General features: G+C 42.7%; 1 protein-coding gene across 1 annotated transcript in view; it reads right to left on the bottom strand.

The window, feature by feature from the left end:
* Nucleotides 1–18806, bottom strand: part of PHLPP1 (PH domain and leucine rich repeat protein phosphatase 1) — a 223235-nt gene that overhangs the window by 28809 nt on the left and 175620 nt on the right. Inside the window, exons 9-11 of the mRNA XM_055559318.1 lie at nt 17822–17917; nt 15029–15184; nt 2739–2939 (exon numbers count right to left, since the gene is read on the bottom strand). Of these exons, the coding sequence (XP_055415293.1) occupies nt 2739–2939; nt 15029–15184; nt 17822–17917 (453 nt within the window). The remainder of the gene's footprint in view (nt 1–2738; nt 2940–15028; nt 15185–17821; nt 17918–18806) is intronic.

Raw genomic sequence — 18806 nt, 5'->3', positions numbered from 1 at the left:
GAGACCTCAAGGGGATACAGAGGAGAAGCGGGAAGGTGTATATGAAGATATGCTTTCTCCTGAAACCCACTCCCCAAATTCCTCTGACATCACGTGTGATAAGGAAGTGGTGCTGAGGAGGAGAATGCTGACGGGCACCCGGATCACCTCGAAACTGTCTGCATGAGTGTGTCAGTCACTCAGTTGTGTCGGACTCTTCGAGACCCCACAGACTGTAGCCCACCAGGCTCCTCTGTCCACGGAATTCTCCAGGCAAGAATACTGGGGTGGGTAGTCATTCCCTTCCCCAGGGGATCCAACCCACCCAGGGGTCAAACCCAGGTCTCCTGCATTGCAGGTGGATTCTTTACTGTCTGAGCCACTGAGAGACCTTGTGGCTGAGCCAAATTCAATCTGTACCCAAAGAAATTTCTCTCAACTTCTGCTAAATATCTACAAAGAAAGCACCTTTCTGACTTTACCTTAATAACACACCCTAATATAATTTCCCTGATAGCTCAGCTGCTAAAGAATCCACCTGTAATGCAGGAGACCTGGGTTCGATACCTGGGTTGGGAAGATCCCCTGGAGAAGGGAAAGGCTACCCACTCCAGTATTGTGGCCTGGAGAATTCCATGGACTATACAGTCCATGGGGTCTCAAAAGAGTTGGACACTACTGAGCGACTTTCACTTTGAATATAATTTAATGTTTTTGTTTAAGGATGTCTTTTTTTTTTTTTTTTTTTTGTTGTTGTTGTTATAAACCTCTGCCTCTATGTTGGGCTTTTGCAGTTCTGTGGAGTTTTCTTTTCTTTTTTTTTTTAATTTTATTTTATTTTTAAACTTTACATAATTGTATTAGTTTTGCCAAATATCAAAATGAATCCACCACAGGTATACATGTGTTCCCCATCCTGAACCCTCCTCCCTCCTCCCTCCCCATACCATCCCTCTGGGTCATCCCAGTGCACCAGCCCCAAGCATCCAGCATTGTGCATCGAACCTGGACTGGCAACTCGTTTCATATATGATATTTTACATGTTTCTTATTGTTTAATCTTAACCTATAGTCTAGAATTAACATTAGTTATATTAATCAATAATTACAGTAACCAAATAAAAAAAATTCCAGAGTTAGGGGTTTCCTATATTTTCTGTAAATCTAGAGGGAGAGAGTTCCCCCGCCCCCACCGCCAGCCCCAGGTGCACCCCTCGGCTCCTCTGACTGCTTTTCCACCGCGGCGATGCCGGAGTCTTGACAGGCACCCAGTTACTGGCATCTTACCTGCCTGCTGCGGTTTCACGTGTCACAACAAACCATCCAAACAATTTAGCGAGAAACCCTTTACTGCCCTTCTGTTATCTCTCAAAAATAAATGTTACTTTATTTGATTGCTTGAAGATATATACTAAAGATACAAGAACTAAGTTTTTACCTGATGAAATCAGATCTTTTAATATCATAAACATTCAACATGGTGTTAGGATACGCTACAAACACCCCTGTATGTACAGACTGTGAAGTAATCCATGTCTGACAGCCTGAATTTGTAAGAGATTGTTATTTGAATATGTCACATATTTTGAAAAGAAATGGGAAGAAATCAATAAGCAACAGGCATGAAAAAAGATTCAAAATATGGAAATCAGGCCCAAGGAAGAAAATGTTAAAGAAATTTCCATGCCTCAACATAGAATGAAGGTGGAAAAGAAACCAAGTTTCTGTATTTAGGGCGGTCACCAGTGGCCTGGGTCGCGCGGGGGAACCCTCAGAGCTTGAGGGGATGGCCGTGCTTGGCCTCTAACCATCTCACAGGACGGGGAGCCCTTTCAGGGGTGTTATTCTTATGGGACCACCATGTTTTCTTCTAAAAATATCACCTCATTCCATAGTAAAAGAAAAATACATAACAATTAAAAAGAAAAAAGAAAGAAAAACTTAAACATTAACACCAAATGAGTGGGAGAAAATAAATGTATACTACAAAATAAAGCAATACTAGAAGTCAATGCATATCTGGGCCTCCCCGTTTTAGTAAGGGCTTCAACAGACTGCTAACCTTGATGGCCACAGAGGGAGGCTGTGGCAGTATTCTGCTTTGGCCCAATGCTAAGCTGCAGTTAACAGCAGAATACCACAGGGGTTAGTGTTTGCTTCTTTGGTGTGTGGATACGAGTTCTAGGACCTGACTTGTTAAATGGATAAATGCCAATGACACAGAAGCAGAGTAAGTCCCCCACAGCAGGCTCCGTGTGCAGATTCATTCAAAGCAAGACACAGTGCTGCTGTTTCCCAGATTACAAATTCAAATTCAAACAGACTTAAAAGTGGAATTTTCTGAGAGCCATAAATTATTTCCAGTGTCACAGTTTCTATGATCAAATAAGCCACCACTGCTTTTTATACCATAAACACAAATACAAAGCTATTAGCTAATTAAGAACCTTCAGGTTCCTAGTTAAGGTTCTAATTCTCACTCGCCATACTGTTAATTTTTTAAAAATTAATCAAAAGAAAAAACATACCTGTAAATAACATATTTTGTTTCAAAATCGTAAGACCAGTCTAGCAACTGGGTCCTTGGATACATTCATATTAGAAAAATAAACATTCCTCTTTAGTGGAATGTTGATAATGGCTTATAGAAAAGAGGAATAAGCTTTACACTATTTGGAAACTAAACATTTTAGTTTTTGCCTTTTCGTCTATGAACCCATAAATGCAATGAAGGATGTCACTCTGTAATCTTCTTTTACCTTGCGGGAAAACTCTGAAGTCGGTTGTAGGCCATGTGAAGAATCTTCAGATGGGGGTGTCCGGTTAACAAGGGCACACATTTATCTGTGAGGTTGTTGTTCGTCAAATACAACTCCTGTAAGATGCTGTTGGTCTCCTCTGAAAGTGTGGCTGGAGGGAGAGTTTCCAATTTGTTTGCAGATGCATTCAGGAATCTCAGGCTACGATGACAAACACAACAAAATCGTGCTGGTAAGCCAGAGCTCCACCCCAGAATTCTCAACAAATCTAGAAGTTTCCTGACGGATACCTACCATACTGGAAACTGGGTTTAGAAACACGAATTTAAAGATAGGTTTTAGCTTTGGCAGGCATATAGATATATGACTCCACAATCTATACTGAACACAATAATTGCCTAAATGTGTTAACTACAAAGAGATAGAGATCAATTTTGTTTGTTTGTTTTTCCTGGTCACAACTGTGTGGCTTGCAGGATCTGAGGCCCCTGACCCTTGCCCCTTGCAGTGGAAGAATGGAGTCCTAACCACTGGACTTCCAGGGAATTCCCTAGAAATAAATTTTTATGGAAGTACAAAAGAAAAAGCAAGTCATATTTTGTAGCTGGTGGGGAGTAGAAAGGAGAGTGATAAGGTAAAGCTAATATTCTGTCTTAAGAAAGAGAAACACAATTGCCTATTTTAAAATAAAAGTTTTCATAGCAATAAAACAATTAGATGTTAGATCACAATATAACTAAATCAAATAGTGACTAAGTCCTTTTCAGTATGCTGTATAAACCATATTTTACTGACATATATTCAAAACTGCACGAGATAATTTGTTCTCTAGTAAAAGAATGGAATACTGTATAGTAGTGAAAATGAAGAACTACATGTATCAATAGGATGGATCTAAAAAATATGATACTAATAAGAGAATCTAGATAACAGGATACACTGCATGATTCCATAATTACAGAGTTCAAAATCAGGCAAACTTAATCTACAATATTAAAAGTCAGGGAAGGGAGGCAGTGTCTAGAAGATAGCTTCTAATTTTTCCAGTATGATACAGCTCTGGTTCTCACTCTCGGTGCTGGTCACATGAGTGTGTTCACTTTGAGAACGTTTATCAAGTAGTATACTTGCAGTAGAAGGAAATGGGCTACTCACTCCAGTCCTCTCGCCTGGAGAATGCTATGGACTGGCGGGCTACAGTCCATGGGGGTTGCAAAGAATTGGACACGAGTGAGCAACTGACACTTTCATACTTATGGTCCCATTTCTGTATTTATATTATACTTTAATAAAATTTACATGGAAACACGTATTAATATACACTATCAGTAACCCAAATGATAGTGTGAACAACAGCTAAACTTGAAGAATGTTTTTATACTTGAGATAACTAAAACTGTCAAAAACTGTAATACTTCCTTAGTTACTGTGAAACACAGATAAATAGAAAATGCAAAGCTGGAGAACTGAAACAGAATCCTTGCTGGGATCAGGCTCCCAGTCACTGAAAAGGGAAGCGAAGGGCGGAGCAGGACCTGGGCAGACAGACAACCCTGCTGCGTCCCGGTGATCTCCAGCACGGGCGCTCCATCGTGGGGCCGCAGTGACTGAGCACTGTCCAGCCCACAGGACCCACCTGCCACGGTCCCCAAGGCCAAAGCTGCCTTGTTCCCCAACCCCTACCTGGAACGAACCACTATGTTAATGAACCGACTTTCTCTCATTTCAAAACCACCCAGGTTTGACACATTCTGCATTCAATTCGGGACTATTTTACCATAACTTAATTAAAAAAAGAATAAAATCTTCCTTAAGAAGAAAGACTCTGGAATACCAGGTACAGATATTTTTAATCGAGGATAAAAAGAAGGCTCTGTATTCAGGAGTCACCACCAAGACTGTCGTTCCAAGCTTTCAATCCACTAATTCAATACTCTCTGATCTTGCAGCCCCCACACTTACACACACACACACACGCACACAACTCCATGACATAGCTAAGGAAAAGCAGCTTCCCCCAAATAGAACATTTTCCATTAACGAAACACATATTCTGTTGACATTTAAAAAAAAAAAAAAGAGGAAGTTAGAAAAGGGCTGTACAGACCATAAATAGTCATGGGAAATTACAGTCGTGTGTGCTACAGAGAAGAAAATAAAGGTCATTCATGAAGTTTCTGAAATGGTTTTGAACTAGGAAGGAAACCCATTCCAGCACCATAGTTCTTTAAAGCTCTTTTACGACTTTCGTTTTATCACCTGACTTAAATACCCTGTTAGGATTTCTCCAGTGTAGAATTATAAAACATTAAAATGCATTGCCCTAAAACATTTTGGAATAGGGCTAACTGAGAAACTCGGACAATCTCATTAAAACACAATTCTCTAGGAAATATGTAGTTATAAACATATGAAAAGAAAATAAATTAACTCATGAATATTTGCATTATTTTTAGGCCAGGAAAAAAAAGAAGGAAATTTGTTTTGAAAAAGGAAAAAAGACTGACTAGTGAATGCTCACCTAGAAAACTACTAAAGGAACTTTAAAAATCCTTACAACACGGAAGTGATTTCCAGAAAGACTTGTCCACTCATCTTGTTGAAATGTGCCTGTACTGAAGCTTATACACGCTTTATGGGAAGCTGAGGTGGAGGATCCCACATTCCATCCCTCCAGGAAATAAAACTAAGTTGAAACTACATGGCTGGTTTTGAAAGACTGAGTTTGAACTGAATCAAGCCTGACTGAATCATCTTGTTAGTTAATGGTCACAGAGCAAACAACTGGCCTAAAAGCATTTCTGATTATAATCGTCTCAGGGAAATTAAATTCAATGCCCACCCTTCAAGAAATAAACACACCTGTCACACAGCCGCACATTTCAGCAGAAGGCAGATCAAGTTGGTTTAATCGTCTACGTGTTCTATCCATCAGAGTGAGCAACTGCTTTAATTCTGTAAAATGTCTCCAGTCTGGATAACAGTTTTACTCAATAAATAGGGTGTAAAACCCTACCCTCCTCTGCTTTCAAAACCTTCGGAGAGTTAAATTCCTAAAGCACTGAGTTAGGTCTCAACTCCGTATGGTATGGGAGAACGTCCTCAAGCTTCTCCCTTGTAGATTTTTGCAGTAACTGCATAAAAGACTTGTTTAATACGCCATGAAGACTTTGATCCATAAGAACCCCCTTCACGACTCAACCCTCATAAAGACCCGAGAAAAGTAGTCGTGTGTCATTGCCGTCTTCCGGTAAAGTGCTTCTTCCGATTTCCTGTTTCATCCAATACCCCCACTGTCCAGAGATGCCCCTGCTCTATTTCACAGAAGACAAACTGAAGCTGAGAAAAGTCAAATTACTTGGCTGCTGTTAAACAGTAATTAGTGGCTGTGTGTGTGTGCGCACGTGGGCTCAGCCATGTCCAACTCTTTTTGACCCCATGGACTATAGCCCGCCAGGCTCCTCCGTCCATGGGATTCTCCAGGCCAGAATACTAGAGTGGGTTGCCATTCCCTTCTCCAGGGGATCTTCCCAACTCAGGGATCTTTGCTATCCTGAGCCACCAGGGAAGCTCCGAAAGACCAGTGTCTCTTTCGCCTCCCATGCTGGAAGGCAGGTTCTGACACTAACGCCACTTGGGAAATTAGTGACAGAATCAGAAATAAACCCAGATCTCACTGATCTTAAAGACTGAAAGGGGCAGTGTTCAGTCGCTCAGTCATGTATGACTCTGTGCGACCCCATGGACTGTAGCCTGCCAGGCTCCTCTGTCCATGGGATTTGCCAGATAAGAAGAGCGGAGTGGGTAGTCATTCGAGTGGGTAGTCATTCCCTTCTCCAAGGGATCTTTTCGACCCAGAGATCTTTGCCATCTGAGCCACGAGGGAAGCCCCAAGAAAGCCCACGATTACCTAATACAATTCTCCAAAATGTAACTGACAGAAACAGAAATAATAAAACATTTTCCTGAGGACATTTTCATGTCATCTTCCCCCAAAACCCTGGAGGTCAAGCAGAGCACCTGCTGGGCAGTGTGAAGACCACACACACACACCATATACACTTCAAACTCCATCCCTAAAATAACGGGACACACGGCACAGCACTCAAACCGTTCCTCAGCAGAGAGTGTGACGCCGCAGAGAAAGGACACTCACACAGGATTCCTGCCCTGAAGCATCTGGAGAGCTGCCCACGGCGCAGGGGACAAACCCGCTTCCTGGTTCTTGAGCAATCCCTCTGTTCTTCCCTGGCACATTCTGTCCGTCTGTTCTGGCTCCTCTAGGGTTTTCTGTTTTGCTTCTGTTTTTGTTTTTTTTTTTTTTTTTTAGTAATTCCCAGCACACCCTTAAATTTTACAGCTAAATTCTGTCCTTGAAACGAAGCATAGGATCGGTGCCACCACAGATCTATGTATTTGCAGGCAGACCAGGTATTCTGCATTCGAATTATTTTTTATGCAGATAGGTACTGTGACTTGTGGTCTATTAAAAATGCAAAAGCTTAAGACCCTAAGCACAGTGAAATCCTTTTAACTTTTATACAACCCCCTGATTTCTGGCCCTAAAAATCCTTAAGAGGTGTCAAACAAAATGCTCTAAATTACTTCTGATGTGTTTACACAACGCAATGCTTTTAACAACTTCATCTATCTTCAAAAGACTGGTAGCTCTTAAAGCAGGGACTTTCAAACTTTTCATTAGTGGCAACTAAGAGCACAACATTTTACATGACCACCTAGTGAAGATGCAAAATACACACATATAAACAAAACAAAAGTTTCCTGCAACAGTATTTAACCTTACTCTGTCTTACACTGATATTTTCTATCCCATTTTTAAGTGCTGGTAGAAACCCACTAAATTACTACATCCCCACTTACCAGTTTGAAAAAAGGATGCCAATTATTCATTGTATAGCAACGCCGCTTAATAGTGAGACTGCATGGGAAGAGAAAGTACATGCGCACAGCCTAACAGAATGCACACGTTATTATTTGGCAAGGTCTGAAAACGTGCCTGGCTTGGGCAATAAAGATCATAAGCCTACAGGGCAAGGGAACAAAGGTCATACAGATGGAAGACCTGCTGAACAAGAACTCAAAAAGGATTAACTTTAAAAATTAAGTGTAATTATATTAAGAACCAACACTGAGGCAACGCTGTAAGCTAATCTAAGCCCTTCTCCTGACTCAGCCAGTCACCCCACACACGTCCCCTCTCTGCTCCAGAATCCAACTGAGGACTGCACATTCCATTTCCTTATCGTGCCTCATGCGTCTCCTCTAATCAGTGTAATTTGTTTCAAATGACCTTGACACTTTAAAAAAGTACCTTTTGTGGAATGTCTCTCAATTTAGATTTGTTTGATGTTTTATTATCATTAGAATAATGTAATGCACTTCTAGCAAAAACACACAAAAGTGATGTCTCATTCCGGAAGGCCTGTGATTCTCAACTTTACCTCCCAAATATTCTTATTAATTAGGTCAGGGCAAGGTTTCAATGGAGGAGGGCATGGCAATCCACTCTAGTATTCTTGCCTGGAGAATCCCCTTGGACAGAGGAATCTGGGGGGCTAGAGTGGTCCATTGGGTTGCAAAGAGTTGGATGTGACTGAATGACTAAGCACAGCACACAGGCTTCAAAAATCGATACAGAATTAAGAATTCTGGTGACTGGCCAAGTTGAGTCAGTAGAAATGAGAAAATGGCCAGAAAAATGCATGTTTAGTAGGTAATCTAGGGGATCCTGAACACCCTTTGAGAAACACTATTCTATTTCACTATGGCTATCAAAACATCAGAACTTCACAAGATAGCTCTCTTCCCTTAGGAAAAATAATACAGGCAATCTAGCTCTTCAAAATGTCAGAAATTTTCTATCTTTGCCAAAAGGCACCAGTTGTCATGGTCAATTGATCACGCTTTCCCAAATCTTCTATTCCCTTTTAGTCCCTTTGATATTTACACCCATTCTGTCTGAGTCACTAAAACTTATGGTCTTGTAATGTGACTAATATTCTGGGGATATTTTAATAATTACCACGTACTTCATTTGTACATACTCTCTCTCCTTCTTCCCGTCCCCTGAAAATACCTTGTTTTGCTCCAACCAGGGGGAAAAAACAGACCCTAATCTCCACTTATAACAGGAATCTATAACTCTCCTATAAAGGGCCCCTTGTGGCTTTGTTACTTAGACTTATCTCATCAGAAGCAGTTCTCTGGCCATGACATAAGAGTGCAAACGCAAAATGGCCCAGGAATCAGCCACCGCCAAGCTCTCAGGAGCAGCAGCAGGACAGCGGCGCCCACCCAGGCCGCTGACCCATGGGGCGGCGCCCACCCAGCCAGCCCGGTGACCCACGGGGCGGCGCCCACCCAGCCAGCCCGCTGACCCACGGGGCGGCACCCACCCACCCAGCCCGGTGACCCACGGGGCAGCACGCCACTCCTGCCCATCTGCTGAACGCCACTGATTATCTGAAACTCTTTTGGGGGTTTCCATCAAGAAAATTCTCAACTTCAGTAAGATGGGAGGACTAGGCCAGTTAAGATCCAGATTAGAATATTTGCCAGTTTCCCTCACAGAACCAAGTCCTGTCTTGATCACAAGATACAAAACCACAGTCCATTGATCGGCAAATATGGTCCAACATACTTCACATCTGTCTACAGTTATTGAGCTGCCAGTCAAAAGACACAACATTCAAAGAAAAACATGGAGAGTAAACTCATAAACTTAAATTGCTGATTCACGCCATAAGAATTTTAATACATGCGGTCTGAAGGCGCTCTGGAAGCACAACCACTGAGCTGGCGTGCCCTATACCCGTGCTTTGCAACGGGGGGCCCACAGCACCGAGAAGCCGTGCAGCGCAGCCAAGAGCAGCCTCCGCCCCCCCAAACCAGGGAAGAGCCCCAGCAGCAGCGGAGACCCAGCACGGCCAAAAAACAAAAGTATGGGGGAAAACTGGCCTGAAGTTCTCAGAGGAAGCCGAGGATATCACCACAAGTCGTCTAATTTAGATTCCTCTCTCTTCTCCAGTTAACTGCTACCAGGTCAAGCAGATCAAAAGACACCATCCCAAAGCTGTAATATCTCACAGACAATATTATGCAATTAAAACCATGATACTGTGTTTTAGCAGCCAGATTCAGAACTAAAGAAATCTCCCTAGAAAGAGAGTTCAACCTTTTGCTCTCTCCAATAACACATGTTTTTCTGACCTCTCATGAAGCTTCCAAGCACAAGTTCTATCTAGAGAACAAACTAAACCATTTCTAACTTCAGTTCAGTTCAGTTCAGTCACTCAGTTGTGTCCGGCTCTTTGCGACCCCATGAATCGCAGCACGCCAGGCCTCCATGTCCATCACAAACTCCCAGAGTTCACTCAGACTCACGTCCATCGAGTCAGTGATGCCATCCAGCCATCTCATCCTCTGTCGTCCCCTTCTCCTCCTGCCCCCAATCCCTCCCAGCATCAGAGTCTTTTCCAATGAGTCAACTCTTCGCATCAGGTGGCCAAAGTACTGGAGTTTCAGCTTTAGCATCAGTCCTTCCAAAGAACACCCAGGGCTGATCTCCTTCAGAATGGACTGGTTGGATCTCCTTGCAGTCCAAGGGACTCTCAAGAGTCTTCTCCAATACCACAGTTCAAAAGCATTAATTCTTCGGCGCTCAGCTTTCTCCACAGTCCAACTCTCATATCCATACATGACCACTGGAAAAACCATAGCCTTGACTAGACGGACCTTTGTTGGCAAAGTAATGTCTCTGCTTTTGAATATGCTGTCTAGGTTGGTCATAACTTTCCTTCCAAGGAGTAAGCATCTTTTAATTTCATGGCTGCAATCACCATCTGCAGTGATTTTGGAGCCCCAAAAAATAAAGTCTGACACGAAGACTTATATATTCAGGCCTTTTCCTCAGTTACATAACCACAGAACTGGTAACAATAATTTATTACCAGAAAAAAAGAAAGAAAGAAAAAGTGAGCATCTACATATATTTTTAAAGATTTGTACTATGAAGCAAACTGAATGGAAGGAGAACTGAAGCAGTTTCATCGCTGCCTGGAGCCATCTGCCAAATACAAAGCTCTGTATTATACAACAGAAAGCTGCTCTGCATACCAGGAGCCTAAATGAAAACCAACCCTATCATTTACATTCTTCTTTTCCCTCTAACCCCATGTTTTATTAGTTTATTGTGCAGCTATTTTAAACTCGGCATTAGGCTGTAAGTACCTTGAGGGTTAGTCATTTTTCAACTTCCTGCAGCACCCAAACCGGTGACATAAACCAACAAAGTCAGTAAGACACCGGCCATCCTGAACCAAGTAAATGAAAACAAATCACAGCTGAAACCACCTGCAAGGGGCTTGTGACGATTGTCTCCTAAAAAGCCCTCTTTTAATATTTTAAGCTTCATGTCTTTAGGCTGACCTACTCCCAACAACGTCGGTAGTAGTTTATTCCTTCCCCTCAGACTAATCAAGCCAAATATACTCTATCCCTACATTTTCTTGAATGTAAATTATGCATCAACGTAAAATCTTAATTAATCTCAATTAAAAAATCTTAAAGTAGGTAGATAAAACCCCAATTACTTAGGTTTTGGAAATGGGATAAGTAGAAAAAAGTACTAACCCTTTAAGAGGCAGTAAATAGTATGGTACAACAGAGGGAATAAAATCAGTATTTTTATCATAACTTCGTATAGCATGTCACCTATAAACATCAATTGAATCACTATGCCATTGTACACCTTAAGCTAATATAATATTGTAAGTCAACCATATTTCAATTTTTAAAAGGTCTGTTTTTCTTGTCTTCCAACGAGTGAGATAATACAAGAACGTCGTTCAAAAAAGACCTCATCGACTTCACCCACCCTTTTCATAACCCAGTCTGCCCCAGAGACTCAAACCGAAGATGCAGCTCTTGCATTCTTGGAAAACGAGGACAGCGTGCCTTCTGGAACGCTTCTCACTTCAGCCCCTGTGGGTCGCTTGCTTTTCTCTCACAGGAGAGAAGCAGGACGCCTGCCCTTCCCAGTCGCCTCGGCCCCTTACTCCAGAACACTCCGGGGCCAGAGCCGCATTGAACACGGCCTGCCGTCCTCCCAAGACCCGCGGAGGCTGCCTACGTCCCCCAAGACAGCCCTGCTTTTCAAAACAAAGCTGGCCCTGGACAGGCCTGTGCATTCGGCCAAGGGCGTTCCTAACCCTTTAGTTCTCACTTGCAGGTTCAGCTTCCTCTGCCTCCCTGGGTAGAAGGGTCCTCCTTCAGAGGCTCAACTCGGGTCCTGAGGTTTTCACACTGTGTGACTAGAAATATTCCAGCTCATACAGTCAGCCCTGTCTATTTGGGACTGTACAGCCTAGGCAACACGGGGGACCGGCAGAGGGCCACAAGGCAACAGTCCGCGCAGCAGTTCCCGACCCCAGGGGTCGCAGGACGGCCTCATCTGAACAAGCTCCTCAAGTGACACATCTGAACATGGACATAGCGTCTCCTGGACCACTGTACACACCCCCAGACACATGCCGTCAGAGGCACCTGGAACCTGGGAGACTCAGAGACTGCTTACCGACGCCTCAGAATGCAACGCATATACAAGTGTCCCTTTAGAATTAAATCCTCAGAAATGAACAAGAGTGATTACTATCTACTGGACAGTTCCAGCTCTATTTACCTTCTCTGCGAGCCACGACCTTACAAGACCCAGAGTTCAGTTTTATCTCAAAGACTCCTAAAACCCAAATGCATCTACCTATTTTTTTTCTACCAATTTGGCGTACATCCCCCAAGAGAAAAAGTAGACTCCCATTACAGAACTGCACCCAGATTTTGCCTAGCTAGCCTCAGGAAAGAAAACAAGGTTACAACACGACACAGAATTCTCCGCAGGGGGAGAAACTGCATCCTATATTCATAACAATAAGAAATGAGACTAGAGCTCCTGCTAGGCTGTGCGCTGTCTTTTCATATGAATGCAAAAGAAGAACAATTCTTTAAAGGGTCTTGAAATGCTGTTCTCTTTGTCAGGGCAATGACACAGCACCAGCCGTTACAAAGGAGCAATCCCGTTTCCTCACAATCTCATTACTTCTCAATAACTGTTCCAGTAGGAATTCACTGTAACTTACATTAAGTACAGAGAATAAATTTTTCAGTGAGGAAAACAGAAGGAAAAGAATGAAGGAAATATTCTCTGTTTCGATCTGGGTGATGGTTATGGGGTATATATGTACGTAAAAGTTCACGGAGCAGTATGCTTAAGAGTTGTACACATTTATTATCAGTAATTACATCTGGATAAAAAGATTTCTTTTAAAAAAAGAGGATCAATAAAAAAAAATGCAAATCCAAGATCAAGGGTAGTATTTAAAATTCCTTAAATTTTCTCTCTTTCATTAAACAAATGTTTACTGAACATCTTAAAAAGGCTCCTACACCGTTGGTGGGAACATGAACCAGGGCAGCCACTATGGAGCAGAATGGAGGTTCCCTAAAAAACTAAAGATAGAGTGACCATGCAGTCCAGCTTCTGGGCATATATTTGCAGAAAACTCTAGTTCAAAAAGATACACGCATCCCAGCTCACAGCAGCACTATTTAACAACGGTCAAGACAGGGAAGGGCTTCCCTGGGGGCTCAGTGGGAAAGAACCCACCTGACCATGCAGGAGACATGGGTTTGAACCCTGGTCTGGGAAGATTCTCTGGAGAAAGAAATGGGAACCCACTCCAGTATTTTTTCTGGGAAATCCCATGGACAGAGGAGCCTGGCGAGCTACAGTCCATGGGGTCACAGAGAATCGGACAGAACTCAGTGATCAAACAATAAGCGACAGAAACAACCTAAGCATTTGTAATCTGTGAGTGGGGCTAGACAAGCAAGCAAGAAATTAAACACAGTGTGTGTGTGATGAGTACGATGGCAGGGTGAGCCCTGGGGGCTTGGGGACCGTTATCTAATTCAGTTCAGGACAGCCAGAGTTCTTCAATTGCTATTTCACCCACAAAATCAAAGCAAAAAAACCACACATCCTGAAATATTTTTTAAAGCAAAAAGATCCATCATGATGTCTTTCTCTTAGGGAAGCACAAAACTAAATTTAACTTTTGTCTTTATCATGAGGCATAGTAAAAGTCAGATCCTTCATCTTGTTGCTGAAGTTATGGCCACTCACTAAAACAAACATCCACAGAGACCAGCACAGTTCAGGCCACCAGGTTATGGAGCGTTTCGGTTTCATGCATAAGGGCTCTGAAGCAAACAAGATGCTCCAAAGTAATTTAACATGCACAGCTACTTACAGCTTTCCTGAAAGAAAGTTCTGCCCATGGTAACTCCTCACAGAAAAGAGTTTTCACTTAATGGTTAAACTAACCTCCTCCTCGGATCAAAACAATGTCTTTTAATACTTAGTGAACAAGTAATTTAGAAAAACTCGGTCCAAAAAGAAAATAGTTCAAATGTGAGGGGAAACCGTGGTAAAGATGAGAAAAATTTACCAAAAAGAGAAAGTAAAAACTCTGGAAAAGCTCTCTGTTGCCCAAAGTCATAAATATGTGGAGACAAGAAGGGAGACTCCTGAGATGATTCCCTTAAGTGGGAGTGACCTGCAGGGTTTTGACCAGGTAGCAAACTTCTCATCCTATCACACACCCCCCCCCCCGCCCCTGCCCACAGCACAGCCTTGTTTATGCACGGCTTACTGTACTTAAGGAATCAAAATTAAGGAAGACTCTCTAAGGTACTCCTGCCTCTATCCCCACAAAATGGTGAGGGAAGTGGCTGGCAATACCATTTTCTTCACAAATGCAGACAGATAGTCATAAGTGGGTAGCCATTCCCTTATCCAAGGGATCTTCCCAACCCAGGGATCAAAACAGGGTCTCCTGCCTTGCAGGTGGATTCTTTTCTGTCTGAGCCACCAGGGAAGCCTCAGATAGTCACAAATTCCACTTGAGATGGCCTGAGATCACCTAAGACAAGGCTGGGCTTCCCTGGTGGCTCAGATGCTAAAGAATCTGCCTGCAATGCAGGAGACCCAGGTTCAATCCTTGGGTCAGGAAGATCCCCTGGAGAAGGCAATGGCAACCCACTCCAGTATTCTTGCCTAGAAAATTCCATGGATAGAGGAGCCTGGTGGGCTGCAGTTCATGGGGTCACAAAGCGCTGGACATGACTGAGTGACTAACACAGCTGAGACAAGCCTGCTAACGAAGAGGCATTTCACAAGTCAGTGAACAAGCAGAGCAAACCCGCGGCTTTACCTGTCGGCCTTCATCAGGAGGCTGGGCGGCAGCTCCAGAAGCTGGTTGTGTTGCACATCCAAGACCTCCACGGAGGTCCTTTCCAGCCTCTCAGGAAGCCTGGCCAGCCGGTTGTGTCCTGCCAGCAGTTTCCGGAGACTACTGTTGCAAAACAGGCTGTGTGAACAGGGGCAGAGAGAGAAGGCGGCTTACTGAGGGCTCACCTGGGGTGAAGGCTTAAAAACGAGCGCAGCAGGAGAAGACTGAAAATCACCTCACCAAGAAGCCTCGATGCGCCAGAGCAACTGCAAATTCATTTTAAGATAAGCTCCAAGTTTGAGCTGTTCCTATTTCAATGCTTTCCATACTTCAAAAAAAAAGAGGGTGGGAAATACTATGAAAAGGACTATTTAACAAAGCAGCTCTACTCAGTGAAAAGGAAAAATGAGCTTCACGAAGACGCCGAAGGCAGCGGCCTCGTCTTGTCAGCCTCACGAGAAGACTGGGAGGCCACCCGCTCCCACTCAAGGTCTGCGCCCAGGGCCGCCCAGAGCACAGGCCGCTTCTGCCCACAAAAGACTCTGAAGAAACACAGCTGAGCAATTTTCACCTACAGGACCAACATTCAACGAGGGTGCTTTTGTCCAAATAAACTTTTACCAATGCCCACTGAGAAAACGCTACATTTTCCTCAGCTGCATTTCACAGTAATTATTCGTTCCTTTTCTTACTTCCTTGAATCTGATTACTTTTATTTTCTCATTGATTTCATCCTGGACCAAAGCAGACTCCCTTCTAAAGAGAACAGAAGGGCTCACTGCAGCATTTTCTTCCGAGCCTTAAACGAGCTGTTGGGAAGCGTGACAGTTTCTTCAATGGGTTATCAAAACTGCAATAAATGATGAGTTAGTGTTCATCAAAGCGAAATCTGCTTTATGATCACTCGAGATAGCAACAGTTGTAGAGAATAAAGCGCGTCCTGCATTAAACACAGAAGCCTGGGGACTTGGGGAAGCGAGGCTGTGATTCATGTCAGGTCCCTTGAAGCGAGAGCTCACTCACACCGACGTCGAAGAACGAGACTTCCTCAGCTGCCTCCTGCTTTCCACCATCTTGACCTCACTCACTCAAACGTTCTTAAAGTCACTCTAATTTACAGCCATAACTTTATTCACTTTAAGTATCAAAACAAGAATCTTTGCTCACAAAGATGCTACCAACCTGTCATTTGGTGACACCGGGGACCACCGTTAAGGACATGTCTGCCTCTGCGGGTTTAGAGGCTGGAGGACAAGACAAGGCGTCCAGGACGGTCTTCGGCCAGTTACTGCAGGGCCAGCCTCTGGGATGCTCACTCTAACCGGTAACTCTGGATTTGGTCCACAGAGGACGGGATTATCTGTCTCTCTCTCTCACACACATAGACACACATATACATACACACTTTACCCTTAAATAGAAGGATAGCTGAAGGAAGGTAACACAATCTTTCTCTTCATTTTCCATGTAAGAAAGTAGATTTGTTGACTACAGAATAAGTGTGCATGCTAATGGCAGAATCTGTTTGATTCTTTTGGATGAAGAGTCAATAGCTTCTTTTCCTTTCAATCCATCTCTGGTTCTAAACATTAATTTCTGTTTTGTCAAACCCTTTCACACACATCACTTAGACAAACAAAGCTTGAATGCAGTCAGTTTCTAATGAATTGCGGTCTTGGCCTGGATATTAGATCAACGACAGGGCTGATACAAAGTTTGCAACTAAACACCACTATTAAATGAACAAACAATATGTACTGTTACTGTCCCCTGTGTTAAACACACACAAAAGCAAACGCTGTTTACAGTTTACGACAATAGAGCATCTGGATTTGCTTTGAACAAGCATTTGTTTAGATCCCCCAAATCCTGTACTAGTGCAGAGCAAATCCAAGATTAATTAAGTCAGGCAAACTGGGTAAGAAATCAGTTATCCCGTAGCGATGTGGCTGCTGGTGTAGTTACATGTCGGTGGCAGCCTGCAGTGGCACAGGGGCCTTAAACTCCAACAGGCTGCGTGTGCTAAATCGGGGAGGCCAGAGGAGGGAAGACAGAACTAGATGGAAGATAACAGGAAAAGACTGTTTTTTAACAAATTCCTTTTCCTCGTCACTAGTCACCTTTTGTCATTTTTGCTATCTTCTAAAAGGGTCTCACTCTCCACGTCCCACACACATACACACACACACACATACACACTGCCATCCAAAGTCCTTTTGATAATGGTGATGGGTTCTGCGCTGGCTCACCTAAGCTCACTGAGCATAAAACTCAGCATTTTCAAATGGATTGAACTTCCAGGTATAATATATGGCTGAGAAACAAAGTAAAAGTAACAGCTTTCCAGGAATTAAAAATGGAAATTTAGTTTTTAAATTAAATTCTTCTCAGATTTCTTCTATGAGAAGACAGACACGTTAAGACAACAGACAGAAAGTAAAGATTCTTAAAGGATTAAGATTACCGAGGTGAATCAGCCATTATCATTTGCGGAGTCTCTGGACATTTTTTTGGCTTATTTGAGAAGTCCCACCGAGCGTCAGCCTCCACACAGCTTTGCCACGTCTGGCTAGCAGTCAAAGCTTCAGTCAACCTGTCACTACATGATGAAATACTACTCCTTAACGGTACCACGAGAGGTAAGAGATGCGAAATAAGGTTTGAAAGGAAACTCTTTCAGGGGTTCATAACAACAAATTAAACACTGAACCAGCAATTTTTTCCACTGTTCATCTTATTTGAGATTCTCTAACTTAATCTGTGCTTAATACTCACCGTGCAGGAAGTTCACATATTTGATTATGGCCAATATCCAAAACTTCTAGCTTTCGGCTTTCACAGACCCACTCAGGTACGTTTTCCAAACAGTTCCTAAATGTAAGAATATACAGTTTCTTCTTTGGTTGGAATTTGGCTTAAAACTTGGTTCACAAGTCAAAATAATTACATACAACAAATAAAACTTCAAAGGAAATACTCAATTACAGCGAATATAAATCAAGAAGACATGTGCAGTCACTTTAACCTGAAGCAGGATGTGATAAGGAATAAGAAATAAAGAAAAAGCAGGAAAGAACACAGTAACATCATTTGTATTATCTCCAAAGTCTAAAAAACAGTCTGGTTTCCAGAGTTACTGTCCCAAAATGTCTATAAACCCATGTAAGTTTAGGGAGAAGATGTCTTCCATTGGAAAACCAATAAACACATATTTACACACTTGCAGTTAAAGAGTCAAATGGCATAATAGCTTTGTTTTCCAATCTGCATTTTTACCGTTAATATGACGTTTCCCCAGGGCCTCAGAAGGCACCCTGAGACCACGGCCACCGACAAGGCAAGCAACGGTGGCGATGAAAACGCACACCGACCCTGAGACTCGGGCTCAGCGGTGTGGAAACAGCCCCTCATGCGCTAGACAGCAGCCGTGAGTCCTGGGACAAGAAACCAAACCAACGGTGATGCTAACTGCTGAACAACTGACCACTTTCTGGATAAATCCATTACTGCATTTGAATGTCTCCTTAGTCATGGATGGTTAGCTTTTTATCTTCTTTTTAAAATATGTGAAATGACTAGGCACAAAAAAATCTAGAACAGTATGTAAACATTCTTTAAAAACAGATGAACAAGTCTGTGAAAAGTATGAGGCTTGGAACAAGGATTTTAGTAGAATAAAATTTTTTGCTATTATATCAACTTCTCAATTAAAATATAGAAAACAAGGCATTATTTTCCGTTTAGTGCTTGTATAGGTACA

This window comes from Bubalus kerabau, chromosome 21 (genome assembly GCF_029407905.1).
Source record: "Bubalus kerabau isolate K-KA32 ecotype Philippines breed swamp buffalo chromosome 21, PCC_UOA_SB_1v2, whole genome shotgun sequence".
Taxonomy (NCBI): domain Eukaryota; kingdom Metazoa; phylum Chordata; class Mammalia; order Artiodactyla; family Bovidae; genus Bubalus; species Bubalus kerabau.
This window is presented reverse-complemented; position numbering and strand designations above follow the sequence as displayed.